The 19,241-nt window shown below is 45.4% G+C and overlaps 1 protein-coding gene across 2 annotated transcripts in view; it reads left to right on the forward strand.

The window, feature by feature from the left end:
* The window catches only part of NMNAT2 (nicotinamide nucleotide adenylyltransferase 2), a 182,891-nt gene that overhangs the window by 20,386 nt on the left and 143,264 nt on the right, over positions 1-19,241 (forward strand). For both annotated transcript variants that reach the window (XM_068239673.1, XM_068239674.1), the window contains exon 2: positions 18,650-18,854. In XM_068239673.1, the coding sequence (XP_068095774.1) occupies positions 18,821-18,854 (34 nt within the window). In that variant the 5' untranslated portion in view covers positions 18,650-18,820. The remainder of the gene's footprint in view (positions 1-18,649; positions 18,855-19,241) is intronic.

Genomic DNA, 19,241 nt, shown 5'->3' on the forward strand with positions numbered 1-19,241 from the left:
ATCCTACCGGTTCATCTTAAACCTAAAGAAATTAAATCTAAATGTAAAATACAGAAAATTCAGGATGGATAATATAAAATCTGTGATTCATCTCTTGCAGAAAGACGATTTTCTTGCCTCCCTAGATTTCAAGGATGCATAACTTCACCTACCCATCCATCCGTCATCACAACAGTTTCTAAGATTTGCGGTCCACATGGAGGAAGAGGTAAGACATTTTCAGTTTATTGCTCTTCCTTTTGGACTTTCCTCTGCCCCTTGGCTATTTACCAAGGTCATGTCTGAAGTTCTAGCGGAGCTTAGACTGAGGGGAGTTAATATCCTCGGATATTTAGATGATTTTTTTGATTTGGGGACCTTCAGCGGAAGGGGTAAGATTACAGATGCAGTCAATGTTAGATTATCTGCAGCATTTGGGTTGGCTTATTAATTGGGAGAAGTCTTCCCTAGTTCCTTCCCAGGTCATTGAGTTTCTAGGCTTTAACATTGATACTAGGAAAGAAAGAATCTTCATGCCTGATAGAAAAATTACTGCAATTCTAAACGCTATTTTTTCCTTTTAGAATGCAATGACAATATCACTGAGGAAAGCAATGGCGCTGCTCGGGCTTCTAACAGCCTCATTTCTCGCAGTACAGTGGGGACAATTCCACGCAAGGGTTCTGCAGTTATGGATCCTCAGATCATGGAACAGAAGCCTCACGGTATTAGACAAGAAGATCCATATCCCTCACAGCATAAAGGTGTCCCTACTTTGGTGGCAGAACCAAGTTCATTTTTCAGCAGGCCGTTTATGGAATTATCCAGAGCAAAGGATAATTACAACAGATGCCAGTTTATGGGGTTGGGGAGCACATTTGGATGCTCTTCTGGCTCAGGGACGGTGGTCTGTACAGATCAGCTCAAGATCATCAAACAGCAGAGAACTAGAAGCAGTGTGGAGGGCACTACTACACTTCAGGGATCAGATCAAGGGAACGCATGTGACGATAAAGACCGACAACAGGGCTGTGGTAGCATTCTTAAACAGACAGGGAGGCACGAAGAGTCAGAGGTTACGGAAACAAACATCAAAAATTTTGTTTTGGTCAGAAAACAATGTCATGTCATTACAAGCACATCATCTAAAGGGGACATCAAACCAGTTGGCGGATTATCTAAGCAGGGAGAAGCTGGACCAGAACACTCAATCCGAAGATGTTTCAAGAGATAATTTCGCAGTGGGGATGTCCAGAACTGGATCTATTCGCCAGGAAAAAGAACTCAAAATGCCAAAAATGTTGTGCCCTGTTTCAGGAGGATTCCCCTTGGGCAGTGGATGCGTTCACAATCAGTTGGGGGGGCATGATGATGTATGCCTTTCTGCCAATCCCATTACTTTCAAGAGTATTGAAGAAGATCATTCAGGACAGAGCAAGAGTCATATTGATTGCTCCAATGTGGCCCAAACGTCCATGGTTCACATTACTTCAATCTCTAGCGATATCAGAACCAATAATCCTCCCACTGACTCAGGACTTGTTATCCCAGGGCCCAGTGTTTATTTATTATTTATTTATTTATTGTATTTATAAAGCGCCAACATATTACGCAGCGCTGAACATTAATTTAGGTTACAGACAATATTTAGGGGTGACATACAGCAATATGACAATACAGGAATACAAGAAAACCAGATCACACAGCACAGTATGAGTACCAGGTAATGCTTAGTCAGTCACTGGATGGAGCATGGAGATTAGGCAAGTTAGGTTCACTCAGATGCATAGCATGGGTTCACAGTAATGGAGGTGCATGATCAGGTAGGACACAAAAGGAGGAGGACCCTGCCCAAAGGCTTACAATCTAGAGGGAGAGGTAAGGACACGAATGGTAGGGGACCAGAGTTCAGCTGTAGGTTTAGAGCACTTGTGAGGGGTAGTAGGCCAGAGTGAAAAGGTGAGTTTTGAGGGCTTTCTTGAAGATGTTGAAGGAGGGGGCTGCCCTAATGGGTGGAGGTAGGGAGTTCCATAGTGTTGGAGCAGCTCTTGAGAAGTCCTGGAGGCGTGCATGGGACTGGGTGATGCAGAGGGCGGTTAGGCGAAGTTCATTGGAAGAGCGGAGTGAGCGGCTAGGTGTGTACCTCTGAGTAAGATCGGAAATGTAGGTTGGACAGGTTTTGTGGCCAGATTTGTAGGTCAGACACAGTATCTTGAATCTGATTCTGGACTGGATAGGAAGCCAGTGGAGGGATTCTAGGAGAGGATCTGCCGTGGTGGAGCGATGGGAGCAGTGGATAATTCTGGCTGCCGCATTCATGATGGACTTCAGTGGGGCTGTTCGGGTCATAGGGAGACCAGACAGCAGGGCATTGCAGTAGTCAAGGCGGGAAATTATGAGGGCATGGATGAGGAGTTTGGTGGTGGCAGAGGTCAGGAAAGGGCGAATCTTATAGATGTTACGAAGGTGAAAGTTGCAGGACTTTGTGAGGTTTTGGATGTGGGAAGTGAAGGAGAGTGCGGAGTCCAGGGTGACACCCAGACAGCGGGCTTGAGAGGTAGGGCGAATGGTAGTGTGGTTAACAGTGACATGCACATCTGGGAGGTTCGTGGATGGCTGGGGTGGGAAGATCATAAATTCCGTTTTGTCTAGATTTAGTTTCAGGAACCTAGCGGACATCCAGGAGAAGATGGCTGATAGGCAGGAGGAGACCTTGTCCATGGTCGTGGTGGATATGTCAGGGGTGTGGAGGTAGATCTGGGTGTCATCTGCATACAGATGATAGTTAAAACCCATGGAGGAGATAACCTTGCCAATGGAGGATGTGTATAGGGTGAACAGTAGGGGGCCAAGGACCAAACCTTGGGGGACTCCCACCGAGAGGTGATTGGTGGTGGACGAGGACTCATTGAAGGCGGTCGTGAAGGAGCGGTTGGAGAGGTAGGATGAAAGCCAGGACAGGGTGAGATCGTGAATGCCCAAGGACTGGAGGGACTGGAGGAGTAGGGGATGATCTACTGTGTCAAAAGCTGCTGACAGGTCAAGGAGGAGGAGAATGGAGTATTTACCTTCAGCTTTAGCTAAGGCAAGGTGGTTGACCACTTTGGTGAGAGCAGTTTCGGTTGAGTGGGCAGGCCGAAATCCAGATTGGAGTGGGTCTAGCAGTGAGTTGGCATTGAGGTACTGGGTCAGGCGTTTGTGAACCAGACGCTCAAGGACTTTTGAGGCAAAGGGGAGGAGGGAGATAGGACGGTAGTTGGAGGGTAGCGAGGGGTCGAGTGAGGGTTTCTTGAGCAGGGGTAGTACAGTGGCCTGCTTGAAGTCTGAGGGGAAGGTGCCTGTGGATAGGGAGAGGTTGAACAGGGTAGTGAGGACTGGGGCCAATTCCATGAAGTGAGGCTGGAGTAAATCAGAAGGGATGGGGTCAAGGGGGGGAAGTAGTGGTATGGGAAGTCTGCAGTAGGGTGTTGACTTCCTCGGTGGTAGTAGGAGTGAAGGATGTGAGGGGAGGATGGGGGGAGGAGGAGCTGGTTGGGAGGGGGTGGGAGGTGAAGATTGGAGATTGGATATTTCCTGGCGGATGGAGATAATTTTGTTGGTGAAGTGGGTGGCTAAATCTGTGGCAGAGAGGGAGGAAACGGAGGGTGGGGCGGTGGGTTTAAGCAGGGAGTTGAAGGTGGCAAAATGATGCCGGGGGTTGGAAGCTTGTGCTCCGATGAGCTTGGTAAAGTATTCCTGCTTCGCATGAGCAAGGGCAGTGTGGAACTGCAGCAGGTTGGTCTTGTACTGTAGGAAATCCTGGTTAAGTCTAGTTTTTCTCCATTTCCGTTCAGTGGCGCGTTTTCCTCTGGAGGATGCGAGTATGGGTAGTGCGCCAGGGCTGGGGGTTAGGGGGTCGGTTGCGGCGAAATATTGGTGGAGCAGCTTTCTCTAGGGCTGATGAGAGAGTTTGGTGATACTGAGCTGCAGCAAGATTTGGACAGGTTAGGGTGGGGAGAGTGGAGGAGAGGGCATGGAGGGGGTCAGCAAGGACGCTAGGGTTGAGCTTGCGTAGGTCTCGCTGCCATCGACCAGGTGGGTGGGTGGCTAATTTGGAGGTGCCTTCCGTGAGGAGGTTGAAGGTGAGAAGGTGATGGTCTGAGGGTGGAAAGGGTGCGATGTCAAGGTCTGCAATGGTGGTGGATTTAGTGAATATAAGGTTGAGAGTGTGACCTGCAGTGTGAGTGGGGGTGTTGGCGTGTTGTACTAGTCCAAGTGAGTTGGCAATGGTGAGTAGCCGGGTCACAGCGGAGCTCTGGGCTTCATCGATGGGAATTTTGAAATCCCCAAGGATAATGGTGGGGAGGTCAGAGGAGAGGATGTGAGGGAGCCAGGAGGCAAGGTCATCGAGAAATTGTGGGGTGGAGCCCGGAGGGCGGTATAAGACCGCAACAATGGCAGGGAGGGGGTGGTAGAGGCGGATGGTGTGGGCCTCAAATGATGTGAATTGTAGAGAGGTAGGTGGGGTGAGGATACGGAAGGTGTAGGATGGGGAGAGGAGCAGACCCACCCCTCCCCCGGTCCTGTTGTCTGGTCTGGGGGTGTGACTGAGGTGAAGCCCCCCGTAGGAGAGGGCAGCCTCTGCGGCAGAGTCAGATGGGGTGAGCCATGTCTCAGTGAGAGCGAGGATGGTGAGGGATTTGGAGAGGAAGAGGTCGTGGACTGCTGTAAGTTTGTTGCGGACGGATCTGGCATTCCAGAGACCGCAGGGTAGGGGGAGTATGTGTTTGTGGGTGGGATGGATGAAAATAAGGTTGGAGCGAGGATGGGTGTTGAGGTTATTTGTGGGCAGAGGGCTGTGAAGTGTATGAAGCAGGTCAGCAGGGGATGCTTGTCTGGCAGCAGGCTGTGGCCCAGGATTGGGTGATATATCACCAGCTGCAAGTAAGAGTAGAAGGGAGAGAGTAAGCAAATGTGAATGGGATTTAAATGTTTGTGAGGTTTTGAGTGTTGCATCCAGATCTGAGTCTACTTCACCTGTCAGCTTGGAACCTGAGTGGGAAATACTGAAATCTAAGGGTTTCTCAGATGATCTTTCAGAAACACTACTCAATAGTAGAAAGAAGGTAACTCAGGTAATTTACCAGAAGGCATGGAGAATCTTTAATGACTGGTGTGTAAATAGATCTTTCAACAATAGATCGCTTAGATCGGTTTTGGAGTTCTTACAGTGTGGCTATAAGAAGGGCCTCAGTATTAGTACTCTGAAGGTTCAGGTGTCAGCCTTAAGTGTGTTTCTAGAAAGAAAATTAGCACAGGAGGATTATATAATCTGTTTTTTTCAGGCACTAAGAAGACTAAAGCCATCTATACGTTCAAGAGTACCTGCTTGGAATCTTAATACGGTGTTACAGGGTCTATGTGAATCTCCGTTTGAGCCCTTATCTCAGGTCTCGGACAAATTCCTGACATTGAAAACCATATTTCTTCTAGCAATTACTACAGCAAGAAGAATAGGGGAGCTACAAGCACTATCTATTAAAGAGCCATACTGTGTTATTTCAGAGGATAGAATAACATTACGTCCGGACGCAACATTTCTCCCGAAAGTTGTTTCTTCATTCCACAGGAACCAAGAAATTTATATCCCATCATTTTGTGAAAATCCTACAAATGATAAGGAAAAGACTACATTCGCTAGACGTGAGGAGGTGTCTATTACAGTATTTGGAAAGGTCTAACACTTGGAGAAAGTCAGACGCAGTTTTTGTCCTGTTTGCAGGAAAGTCAAGAGGGAACAGAGCTTCTAAGACAACCTTAGCACGCTGGATCAAACAGACAATTGTATCAGCATACCAGGTGCAGGGAAAGACATTAACCTCTTCGGTCAGAGCTCATTCTACAAGAGGCATTTCTACGTCATGGGCAGAGAGGGCAGAGGCTTCCATTGAACAGATATGCAGAGCTGCAACATGGTCAAGTCATAACACCTTTGTGAAACATTATCGACTCAATGTATCGGCAGCCACAGACTTATCCTTTGGAAGGAAGGTTCTGCAAGCAGTGGTCCCGCCCTAAGCCTGATCTCTAGTATATCGTCTCATCCAGGGGTGCTGTCCGAGTGACGATCCGGGAAAGACAACTTTACTTACGGTAACGTCTTTTCCGGTAGTCAGGAGGACAGCACCCCTACAACCCGCCCTTATTGGGTGGAGTATCAGAGGTTTGTATAAGCATTATTAAGTGTCCGTATTATCTTTTATATTAACTGAAGTATAGCAGCAAGTAAGTAGCTTATATAGCAGGCTGCCTATTGCTTATGCAAATTATTCTTTTGCACAGTGTTTTTTCCATAATAAATAAAATCATCACATTTATCTTTGTTATCTTTCTGCAATAATATTGTTATTATTACATTAGAATCCCTTTATAGTTAATTACAAGGGACCTGAGTAGGTTACTATATCAGATGTTTTCTATATCAGAATTAGTCATATATTCTATAGTTATACAGGTGCATGGTCCTGGGGACCTGGGAAAAGTGTACTATAGCCAGAGTTTACCATAACAGGATTCTACTGTTTTATTATATTATTTATAATTAATTGATCTGAAACATTTAGGTGTGACATGCGTAAAAATAAATAAATAAAGGTAGGATGCAAATACTTTTTCTTAGCTCTGTATGAATGTTATATGTTTCATGAATGTAGCAAGATACCACATAATATATAGTTTTGCACCCATGTTACAGTGGGTTACTTGTGTTCTTTACATTTCACATGCAAATACGAGTTTATGAGGTTGATCCAACAAACATCTGTGTTGGCATAAATAGCCATTTTACTAACAGTCATTTTTCCTCCACATTTCCTTGCTGTAACCTGGGGAATAAGTGCAGGTGAGCAGGGCCAAGGCAGAGGCAAGAGAGGCTCTGCCTCAGGGCGCAGTGTAGGAGGGGGAGCAGGGCCAGGCAGAGACGAGGGCGGCTCCAGCCTCCGGGCGCAGTGTAGGAGGGGGCGCACAACTCACTCAGCTATCATTCCCCTATTGTGTTAGAAGCAGAGATAAATAAGAAAAGGGGATACATGGCAGTGACTGCAAGCCAGATAACTAGAGATTAAGGTGTTACTGGGGTTGGGGGCCCTGGTGTGATTCTCACCAAGCATTTTCAAGGGAGCTGAATTTGTGATCACTTTTTCTGTACTACTTTATAATCCTGAGATATGAAGATCATATTTAAAGATGGCACAACTTTTATAACTCCTAGTTCAGGCAAAGTTCACCTGCCAATGGGGGATCCGGGCTGTGGCGTGTTTATGACTTAGAAAACATCCAGTCATGTAGGATGTATATTGCAAGTCTACTTTTATGATACTGCAGTAAACTTCAGCTAAGCAATTCTTTTCAACTAGAGAAATAGGTTTGGGATTCTCCAGCCTGGGCTCTGTTCAGAGAGTGCCAAAGTAGAGACATGGTTTATTCCCTGTATTGCAAAGTGGTAGAAATAGGCTAAGCTACAGGAGAACTCTACCTTCATCTCTGCAGCTCTGTGTATGATTCTTAGCAATGTATGTGCATGTTTTATTATAGCTGCCATAATGGAGGTGTTGTAAGAGTAGTAAATAGATATTGTAGCTTATTTTAAAGGGTATCTGAACTGACAAGGGACATGATAAATGTGTATGTACAGTGCCATTCCTGCATAGATCAGACTGTGTTCCTCTTTTTTTTTACTGTAAGGGTAAAAGTGAACCTCCAGACTAAAGGGATCAGCAGGACTGCCAGGCAACTATTATTGTTTAAAAGGAAACATCCATTTCCCTCTCAGTTTAGGTTCTCTTTAATTCTGGTTTGTGGAGGTTTTGCTGGGTCTTTCTGACATGGTTTTTGAAAATAGCCTGAAGTTGATTCATAAGTATTCAGCTGAAGAGACCACCATATAAAGTAGTGTCTATCTATGCTTTTATATTATGTACGAAGATGCAGTGGTGTACAGTACTTTTTGTTAAGTCTGTGCATTCACCTGTGTGGGAATCTGCATGTCTGCTCCCATTGTATGACCTCAGTATAAAGGACTGCTTCCTGCAGTGCTCCATGGGCTATCATAGCTTCAGCATAGGCCTGTCTTGCTGCTGCGTTGGCCCCAGATCGTGTTTCTAGTTCTAATGTTACTTTGCTGGTCTTGCATCATATATTGGTTCATCGCCGATATATATGCATACTAGCACGTTTGTTATTTTCCTTGTATTCGTGTTACGTTAATACATCAGTGTCGCTGATATATATGTACACAAACTGTTTATATCCTGTGTTCAGTCAGTCAGCTTCCAGCATGTTTTGGTAGGTTGCGCGTATCGTGATCACCCGTGCTGAGCTAGTCAGTCCTGTTCCTGTTGCCGTGCGTGGATTGTGTTCGCTTCTGCGTAGAAGTAGCGAATCCTTCCTAGTCCTGCTCCAGTTCTTAGTTAGTGTTCCTTGCTTATGTCATATATCGGTTTATCGCCGATATATACATATGTCAGTTAGTCGTTTGTAGTTCATTGATAGCTGTAACCATAATACGCTAGGAAAGCATACCTATTGTATATTTGTATTACGTCTGCCTTTGACTCTATTTCACGACTATTCTGTCCTGTCCTTGTGAGGCACGCCACCGCTGCAATCGCATTGGCTGCCTCATTCCAGTCTGTCTTGTCTTGGACGCTTGCTGTCACTTAAAGAGGAACTCCAGTGAAAATAATGTAGTAAAAAAAGTGCTTCATTTTTTACCATAATTATGTATAAATGATTTAGTCAGTGTTTGCTCATTGTAAAATCTTTCCTTTCCCAGATTCACATTCTGACATGTATTACATGGTGACATTGTTACTGTGGGCAGGTTATTTAGCTGTTTCTAGCTGCTCTGTCTGTTACAGACAGCTAATAACAGCTATTTCCTGTCTCTGAACATTGTTACATTGTGGCAGTTTGCCAGCAGTACCGCGGTATTCAGAGCCTCTTGTGGGAGGGGTTTCAGCACAAAATCAGTCACACAGCGCCCCCTGATGGTCTGTTTGTGAAAATCATTGTCTTTCTCATGTAAAATGGGGTATCAGCTACTGATTGGGAAAAAGTTCAATTCTTGGTTGGAGTTTCTCTTTAAGCAGTGAGTAGTTAAGCAAGCGTTCATTCTGTTACCCAGAGGCGTTGCTAGGGCTTTCAGCGCCCAGGGACAAAGACTATTAATGCGCCCCCTAAGGTGAAGGGTGCGCGCCGCGCCAAAAAAGGGGCGTGGCCACATATTAAATGTAGTTGTGGGTGGAGCCAAATGTACAGGAAGTTAGCAGGCACACGCTCACCCACCCTCCCTCAGTATATACCTTCCACCATGTTCCAAGGCAAATTCAGCAATCATGACCCCCCCCCCCCCCATCAAGACAAATTGAGTAATCATGAGGCCCCCAACAAGACAAATTCAGCGATCTTGAGGCCCCCAACAAATCATGAGGCCCCCAACAAGACAAATTCAGTAACCATGAGGCCCCCAACAAGACAAATTCAGCAGTCATGAGGCACATAAATAGACAGCATTTCTCATAAATAGGCAGATGCCCCCTTAATATGGTAGACGCCTCTCACCTGGCAGCAGTTCCCCAAAATACACTCAATCTGACAGCAGTGGTTCTCCAAAAATAGGTAGCCCCAGGTCTAGAGGTGTCCCCAGAATAGGTGGCCAGCAGTATAGATGTCCCCAGAATAGGTGGCCAGCGGTAGAGATGTCCACAGAACAAGTAGCCAGGGGTATATGTGCCCAGTATATGTAGGCAGGGGTATATGTCCCAGTATATGTAGCCAGAGGTATATGTGCCCAGTATATGTAGCCAGGGGTATATGTAGCCAGGGGTATATGTGCCCAGTATATGTAGCCAGGGGTATATGTGCCTAGTATATGTAGCCAGGGGTATATGTAGCCAGGGGTATATGTGCCCAGTATATGTAGCCAGAGGTATATGTGCCCAGTATATGTAGCCAGGGGGTATATGTGCCCAGTATATGTAGCCAGGGGTATATGTGCCCAGTATATGTAGCCAGGGGTATATGTGCCCAGTATATGTAGCCAGGGGTATATGTGCCCAGTATATGTAGCCAGGGGTATATGTGCCCAGTATATGTAGCCAGGGGTATATGTGCCCAGTATATGTAGCCAGGGGTATATGTGCCCAGTATATGTAGCCAGGATTATATGCCCCCAGTATATGTAGGCAGGGGTATATGTCCCAGTATATGTAGGCAGGGGTATATGTCCCAGTATATGTAGGCAGGGGTATATGTCCCAGTATATGTAGGCAGGGGTATATGTCCCAGTATATGTAGGCAGGGGTATATGTCCCAGTATATGTAGGCAGGGGTATATGTGCCCAGTATATGTAGCCAGGGGTATATGTGCCCAGTATATGTAGCCAGGATTATATGTCCCCAGTATATGTAGGCAGGGGTATATGTCCCCAGTATAAGTAGGCAGGGGTATATGTCCCAGTATATGTAGGCAGGGGTATATGTCCCAGTATATGTAGGCAGGGGTATATGTCCCAGTATATGTAGGCAGGGGTATATGTCCCAGTATATGTAGGCAGGGGTATATGTCCCAGTATATGTAGGAAGGGGTATATGTCCCAGTATATGTAGGCAGGGGTATATGTCTCAGTATATGTAGCCAGGGGTATATGTGCCCAGTATATGTAGCCAGGGGTATATGTGCCCAGTATATGTAGCCAGGGGTATATGTGCCCAGTATATGTAGTCAGGTGTATATGTCCCCAGTATATATAGTCAGGGGTATATGTCCCCAGAATAGGTAGTCAGGGGTATATGTGCCCAGTATATGTAGCCAGGGGTATATGTGCCCAGTATATGTAGCCAGGGGTATATGTGCCCAGTATATGTAGCCAGGGGTATATGTGCCTAGTATATGTAGCCAGGGGTATATGTGCCCAGTATATGTAGTCAGGTGTATATGTCCCCAGTATATATAGTCAGGGGTATATGTCCCCAGAATAGGTAGTCAGGGGTATATGTCCCCAGAATAGGTAGTCAGGGGTATATGTGCCCAGTATATGTAGCCAGGGGTATATGTGCCCAGTATATGTAGCCAGGGGTATATGTGCCCAGTATATGTAGCCAGGGGTATATGTCCCCAGTATATGTAGTCAGGTGTATATGTCCCCAGTATATGTAGTCGGGTATCTGTCCCCAGAATAGGTAGTCAGGGGTATATGTCCACAGAATAGGTAGTCAGGGGTATATGTGCCCAGTATATGTAGCCAGGGGTATATGTGCCCAGTATATGTAGCCAGGGGTATATGTGCCCAGTATATGTAGCCAGGGGTATATGTGCCCAGTATATGTAGCCAGGGGTATATGTGCCCAGTATATGTAGCCAGGGGTATATGTGCCCAGTATATGTAGGCAGGGGTATATGTGCCCAGTATATGTAGCCAGGATTATATGTCCCTAGTATATGTAGGCAGGCGTATATGTCCCAGTATATGTAGGCAGGGGTATATGTCCCAGTATATGTAGGCAGGCGGTATATGTCCCAGTATATGTAGGCAGGGGTATATGTCCCAGTATATGTAGGCAGGGGTATATGTCCCAGTATATGTAGGCAGGGGTATATGTCCCAGTATATGTAGGCAGGGGTATATGTCCCCAGAATAGGTAGTCAGGGGTATATGTAGCCAGGGGTATATGTGCCCAGTATATGTAGCCAGGGGTATATGTGCCCAGTATATGTAGTAAGGGGGTATATGTGCCCAGTATATGTAGTCAGGGGGTATATGTGCCCAGTATATGTAGTCAGGGGTATCTGTGCCCAGTATATGTAGTCAGGGGGTATATGTGCCCAGTGTATGTAGTCAGGGGGTATATGTCCCCAGTATATATTTAGCCAGGGGTATATGTGCCCAGTATATGTAGGCAGGGGTATATGTCCCAGTATATGTAGGCAGGGGTATATGTCCCAGTATATGTAGGCAGGGGTATATGTCCCTAGTATATGTAGGCAGGGGTATATGTCCCAGTATATGTAGGCAGAGGTATATGTCCCAGTATATGTAGGCAGGGGTATATGTCCCAGTATTTGTAGGCAGGGGTATATGTCCCAGTATATGTAGCCATGGGTATATGTGCCCAGTATATGTAGCCAGGGGTATATGTGCCCAGTATATGTAGTCAGGTGTATATGTCCCCAGTATAGGTAGTCAGGGGTATATGTCCCCAGAATAGGTAGTCAGGGGTATATGTGCCCAGTATATGTAGTCAGGGGTATATGTGCCCAGTATATGTAGCCAGGGGTATATGTGCCCAGTATATGTAGTCAGGTGTATATGTCCCCAGTATATGTAGTCAGGGGTATATGTCCCCAGAATAGGTAATCAGGGGTATATGTCCCCAGAATAGGTAGTCAGGGGTATATGTGCCCAGTATATGTAGCCAGGGGTATATGTGCCCAGTATATGTAGCCAGGGGTATATGTGCCCAGTATATGTAGCCAGGGGTATATGTGCCCAGTATATGTAGTCAGGTGTATATGTCCCCAGTATATGTAGTCAGGGGAATATGTCCCCAGAATAGGTAGTCAGGGGTATATGTGCCCAGTATATGTAGCCAGGGGTATATGTGCCCAGTATATTTAGTAAGGGGGTATATATGTCCAGTATATGTAGTCAGGGGGTATATGTGCCCAGTATATGTAGTCAGGGGGTATATGTGCCCAGTATATGTAGTCAGGGAGTATATGTCTACAATTTTGTCTCTGACATCCTTGGACAGCTCTTTGGTCTTTCCCATGTTGGAGAGTTTGGAGTCTGCTTGATTGATTGATTCTGTGGACAGCTGTCTTTTATACAGGTGACTAGTTAAGGCAGGTGTCCTTAATGAGGGTGACTAATTGAGTAGAAGTGTCTAACCACTCTGTGGGAGCCAGAACTCTTAATGGTTGGTAGGGGTTCAAAAACTTATTTCACTCAATGAAATGCAAATCAGTTGCTATCTTTTATTTAAGGTTATTTTTTCGATTTTCCTTTTGATGTGCTATCTGCCACTGTTAAAATAAACCTTCCATTGAAATGATACTGTTCTGAGACTTTTCATTTCTTTGTCATTGGACAAACTTACAAAATCAGTGAGGGGTCAAATAATTATTTCCTCCACTGTAAATATATTATTTTTTGTTTTTTTAAAGCAAATCTGAAGCAATGCTGAAGAAAGTTACCAGTAGATACTCTCCTATGGAGAGGAAAGGCTCTGGATGCCATAGAGCGGAGTTCCCCGACCCTGTCCTCAAAGCCCACCAACAGCACACGTTATGCAGAAAACCACAAAGATGCACAGGTGGGGTAATTAGTGTCTCACCAGAGCTGATTAACTACCTCTGTGAATTTCCACAAAACATGCGCTGTTGGTGGGCCTCAAGGACAGGGTTTGGGGAACACTGCGTAGACCCTTCCTGGCCCTCTCTCTCTGCCTTCAGTCTACTTCTATCCCCTATTGAAATCTTCAGGACTTCTCATGAAGGCTTTGGAAGTATTAGTGTCCCTGAGTACTTCCAAAGATTAGCGGGTTCGTACTGCACATGAGTCTGGACTCGCACCTGTGCAGTATCTATGCACCCATCTTTGGAAGCACTTGGGGATGCAAGTACTTCTGAAGCCATCCAAGGAGTCCAGAAGGTGCGGAATTTCAACGAGGGACAGCGGTGGACTGAGGGCAAAGAGAGAGGACCGGGAAGGCTCTATCTACATAGGTGAGTAACTTTCTTTTTCAGTATCGCTTCTGATTTGCTTTAAAGGAAAAAGGAACTGGATTTGATGGCACGCTTTATGTTCCTCTCAAAAGTTTCTTGGAAGTACTACATTGACAGAAAAAGGTGTAGTCCATAAAGCAAGCTCAGAGCGAGACAGCTGCATGTACAGTAGGCGAACTCTAATACAAGCAGAAGTCAGGGAAGACAATGATTAGACATGCAAAGTTCAGGATGTACTGCAGATGAAATGAGGAAGAGAAACCATGACAACCTGGGGTCACCAACAGAATGACAGAGGAAGTAGCAGAACAGAATACCAATGTACCAGAAAGAGCACTTTGCTAAGGAATGATGATCTTAGAATTAACTTACGGTAGTGTGCTAGGAGACTATATGTATCAGAAATTACCCTGGCTGTAGTCTCTTTTTAGGCCACCAGGAGGCACTAAAACGTGCCTAATAATAGCTGCAGGCAGAACACCTTACAGAGAATGTTTTCACAATGTACAGTTTATCTTTAAATTGGAACTTTGAGTAGAAACCAAAATACTCAACAGACAGTATTTTTATAAATAAAGTATTTTTGTGTAGTTTGTACTCCAGCAGCAACGGGTAACAGACTGTATTCCATCTTTTTCCTGCCTATCTTATCGGCAAGTCTGATACAAGTGAGTCACACTGCCAGCTCTTATGCTTAGTGAAAAAAATGTAAATTCAACGAGGGTAAGCAATGAAGACGGCCTTCATTGAAAATCTAGCGTGTGTACAGGAGCCCACAAACATCTCTGTGCGATCCCCGAGCAGGTTGTTCTCCCACTCACTCACCCTGCCTGCCCCAGAACCCACTAAATTGTGCGGCATGCATCATCCCTCCTCCCCTCCATAGTAACACCAGGCTTGCTACTCGTCTGTACAGCCCCAAACAGTCACCCAAGAGATTTAGTCTTCTCGCGTGTGGACGAGGATTTAAGAAACTCTGGTTAAGAATTGCTATTGGATACCACTGATAGGGTACAGAGGGTGTATGAACAGTGGAAATCCGATGTGCCGGGGCTGGAGGAGGAGGAGTGGACACATCTGTTGGACGATGTTAAAGATTATCTGATATCTTGCGAAGATTGGTTGGTGCAACTTAAATTTATAGAGTATATTACACCCTACAGAGATTAGAATGCATGTATATGGGCAGAGAAGATACATGTGGTAGGTGTGCCTCGGGTCAGAGATTTATGGTACATGGTCTGGTCCTGTCCACATCTACAGGTCTATTGGACTCAGTTGGCAAAGATATTTTTTGATACCTAGATAATGTCAGATCCAAAGTTGCTCTTGTTAGGGATAGAGGGAGAGACCATATCATCTAGGTGTGCAGTTGTGCTAGACAATATCTTACGTTTCTATGCCAGGAAGCTCATAATATAAAACTGGATCCTACAACAGGCTCCTACGATGGCTGGTTGGGTGAAGCTTGTTAACTCTAATGTTGCTATGTACAAGCTGACTTTTATTCAAAGGAACTGCCCTGCTAAATCTGACAGAACCTGGACCCCATGCCTCGAATATCTAATGCTGGGGATACACTGTACGTTTCTATACCAGCTGATCCGACCAGCTGATAATATTTAGCTGACCCGATCATGCAGCTCGACCCGCGCCCGCTCGATTCCCGCCGGCGGACAATGTCAGGGAATCGAGCAGTGATAAGGCAGCGCCGGCGGGGAACGAGCGCCAATCGATCCGCACGCGCGGACGAGCGGGGATGCGCCGGCATTGAGCCGCTGGCTCCATCCGGCGCATAAAACAAGCCGTGTATGCCCGGCATTATGCTGGGAATACGATGATGTTTTTTCGGCAAATAGATGGCTCGATAGATAATTTCCAACACTTACAATCTAATTTTGATCATTTTTTTTGTCGATTTTCTGATCACTTCTATACAAATCGATGAGAAAAACGATTGAAAATCAGATCGGACATGTGGGAAATTATGTATTGAGCCATCTATCTGCCGAAAAAAAACTAATTGTGTATTCCCAGCATTAAAGACCAGGGCGTTGATTATGATACCTGCAGTGCTGCGTCTGTTACTGTTTAGCAGGCTGTGTGGCTTAAGTTAATGCAGGAATTGCTGGGATGGTTGGAGACAGGCCCTGGGAATCAAGGAGGTGGGGTTGGGAGGGTAGGAGTTCTGGAGGGAGAAGGTGATTGCTTGTTTATGTTTGTCTTGACTACTGAACAATGCTGAATTTGTATGTCAGTGTTGTATAAAAAATAAAACTTATACTATACTGTAAATATTGTAGTCAGGCCTATCCATCAATCACCATACAATCTGCTCAAAGAGCACATAGCATACAACGTTTTTCTTCATTGACGTTCCCACATTTTTCGGTTGTTCTGTGAGCCATCCACGGATGACACCAATCTGTAATCCACTAATGGTCATAATAGTCGCAGATGTGATGAGGATTCAAGGCCAGGATGCTCTCATTCCTCGCTACATAACACAGAAAGGATGATGTTGTCTAGCTGGCGAGTAGATCATGCCTGCATACTGCTGAGGGGATACTAAGTTGGTTACTTTACTCATTATTAGCTAGGTCTGTACTGGGCTATGATATGTCAAGATAAGACACAGAACATTTATGTTGCGCTTTTCCCCTGGTGGACTCAAAGCGCCAGAGCTGCAGCCACTAAGGGTGCGCTTAGTAGGCAGTAGCAGTGTTAGGGAGTCTTGCCCAAGGCCTCCTTACTGAATAAGTGATGGCTAACTGAACAAGAAGAGCAGAGATTTGACCCCAGGTCTCCTGTGCCAGAGGCAGAGCCCTTAACCAGTACACCATCCAATATCTATATTGTGCTGTTGAATATATTCTTTTTTTTTTTTTAAATATTCTTTATTAGGTATATTCGCATGTCAAGAGCCAATGCAAAAAGTACCAAAAGCATTAACATACACTGTACACACAAATCCAATTGTGTAACTATTATAATGGAAGTAAGCAAGATAAACATTTCCATTTGACACAGATCTAGTAGAAATATGAAATAATAGGCAAAACATAAATTACTTCTTGAATGCAAACATACAAAAGTTTTACATTTCATAACTTGGTTTGAACAGAAGTACCCAAAGTAAACTTACAACTGAAACATATTCAACCATGTACCCGGTGGGTATTTGTACTTTAAAGAATAAAAAAACTAATATTAGAAAACCCACACGTGGCATTTCCAGGTGTGGTGTGTCAATGCTTCCTCCAAAACAGTAATGATTTATAATCAACAGCAGGGTAACTGTTTATCATTGGGCTTCCTCTAGAACCGGGGTGTCAAACTCAAATACAAAGTGAGCTGAAACTGAACACTGAGACCTAATCGCGGGCCAACCTCAATGTCTACTGGCCACGCTCCTCCCTTATAAAGTTCCCTGGTGTCTGATGGCCCCCCTCCAACCCCTACACAGTTACCTGGTGTCTAGTGGTCCTCCTTCCTCCCCTATACAGTTCCCTGGTGTTTTGCGGCCTCCACCCTTCACTATACATTTCCCTAGTGTTTAGTAGAGATGGCCCAAATGGTTCGCCGGCGAATGGTTCCCGGCGAACTTCAGGCATTTGCGGAGAACCGCAAAGTTTTCCAGAAGTTCGATTCACCCCATAGTGTATCATTAGGGTCAACTTTGACCCTCTACATCACAGTCAGAAGGCACATTGTAGCCAATCAGGCTACACTCCCTCCTGGAGCCCCACCCCCCTTATAAAAGGCAGGCAGCGTCAGGCTTTTCACTCACTCGTGTGCCTGCGGCAATTAGAGAAGGGAGAGCTGCTGTGCAGAGACCTATGGGGAAAACTTAGTTAGGCTCTTGTAGGCTTCTAAAGGTGCATACACACGCACTACAAAAGTATACGACGGGTCCGCTGGACCCTCCCGCTGGGTGGACTTTAGCCGACAGTATGCACGTGTGTACGCGCTATCGGCGGACTGATAAGGCTGTTTCTGAATCCGCTGAGCGGATCGTTCAGAAACAGCCTTATCAGTCCGCTCACACGCGCATACTGTCCGCTAAAGACTGCCCAGCGGGAGGGTCCGGCGGACCCGTAGTTTCCTTTTGTAGTGCGTGTGTACGCACCTTTAGCTTGCTCCTTGCTGATTCTTATTGCTAAAAAAAGCACCCCTCAACAGCTCTTTTGAGAGCTAATCTTGTTCTTGTGATCTTTTTTTTTTGTGTGTGTGTGTATCCCACTGACACTTGTGTTGCATAGACAGCCTTGGTAATTCCTACTGTGTGTGCCACTGCCAGGCCCAGCACATTCATTGACTAAAATCAAAACCAAATTATCAGCGCAGCCAAACAATCATGAATTTGTGGAACAATATATGTGTCGCAGCCAAAGTCCAACACTTCAGTACAGCGTTTGAGTCAGTATAGAATAAAACACTTCAGCGCAGGCTCACTTATGTCCACCACCGAAAACACCATAAAAACAGATGCGCTTACCAGATCCTTACAGACCTTAACTACAGGGTCTGTAATATAGCTTTATGAGGTCAGCAGCAGGTGTCTTCACAGCCGGCCTCCTCTCCAGTTTGCACAGAATAACTCAAATCCTCATATGCAGTGTTTCACCAAAAATAGAGGCATGCAAAAAAACAATGCACATCTAAGCGTATCTGTAGCAATTTTAATGTAGCGCAGTAAAAAACAGCATAAAAAGTTTTAAAAGGGGTCCCTGCGGGCCTGTCTGGGATTGAGGCGTTTGGCTGCTTCAATATAATCTACGTTTTTATGATCCGTATAAACTGTAATAGTATGTTCAGCCCCCTCAAGCCAATGTCGCCATTCCTCCAATGCAAGTTAAATAGCCAACAGTTCACGATTCCCGATGTCATAATTTCTCTCGGCAGGAGAAAATCTGCAAGAGAAAAAAGCACATGGATGCAACCTACCCTGCAACCCGGAGTGCTGAGACAGCACAGCCCCCACTCCTACCTCCGAAGCATCCACCTCAACGATAAACGGAAGGGACACATCGACATGTCTTAATATGGGCGTGGAGCAGAACTATTCTTTAAGTCATGAAGATGCAGATTGAGCCTCTGCTGACCAACTGTAAGTATCTGCCCCCTTTTTGGTAAGTTCAGTAAGAGGTGATACCACAGAAGAGAACCCTTTTATGAATCTCCTGTAATAATTGGCAAAGCCAAGAAATCGCTGAGGTGCCTTCAAGCCCAAAGGTTGTGGCCACTCCAGGACAGCGGATACCTTTTTGGGGTCCATCGATAGGCCTGCGGTGGAAATTATGTACCCCAAAAAAGGAATGTCTGACACTTCAAAGAGACATTTTTCAATCTTGGCATACAGGAAATTCTGACGTAACTTATTCAGCACATACTTCACATGTTCCCTGTATTCTGTCAAACTGGGTGAAAAAATGAGTATATCGTCTAAATAGACAAGTACAAACCACCCCAGGACCTCCCTAAAAACCTCATTGAT

Source organism: Hyperolius riggenbachi, chromosome 6 (genome assembly GCF_040937935.1).
Source record: "Hyperolius riggenbachi isolate aHypRig1 chromosome 6, aHypRig1.pri, whole genome shotgun sequence".
NCBI classification, from domain to species: Eukaryota; Metazoa; Chordata; class Amphibia; order Anura; family Hyperoliidae; genus Hyperolius; species Hyperolius riggenbachi.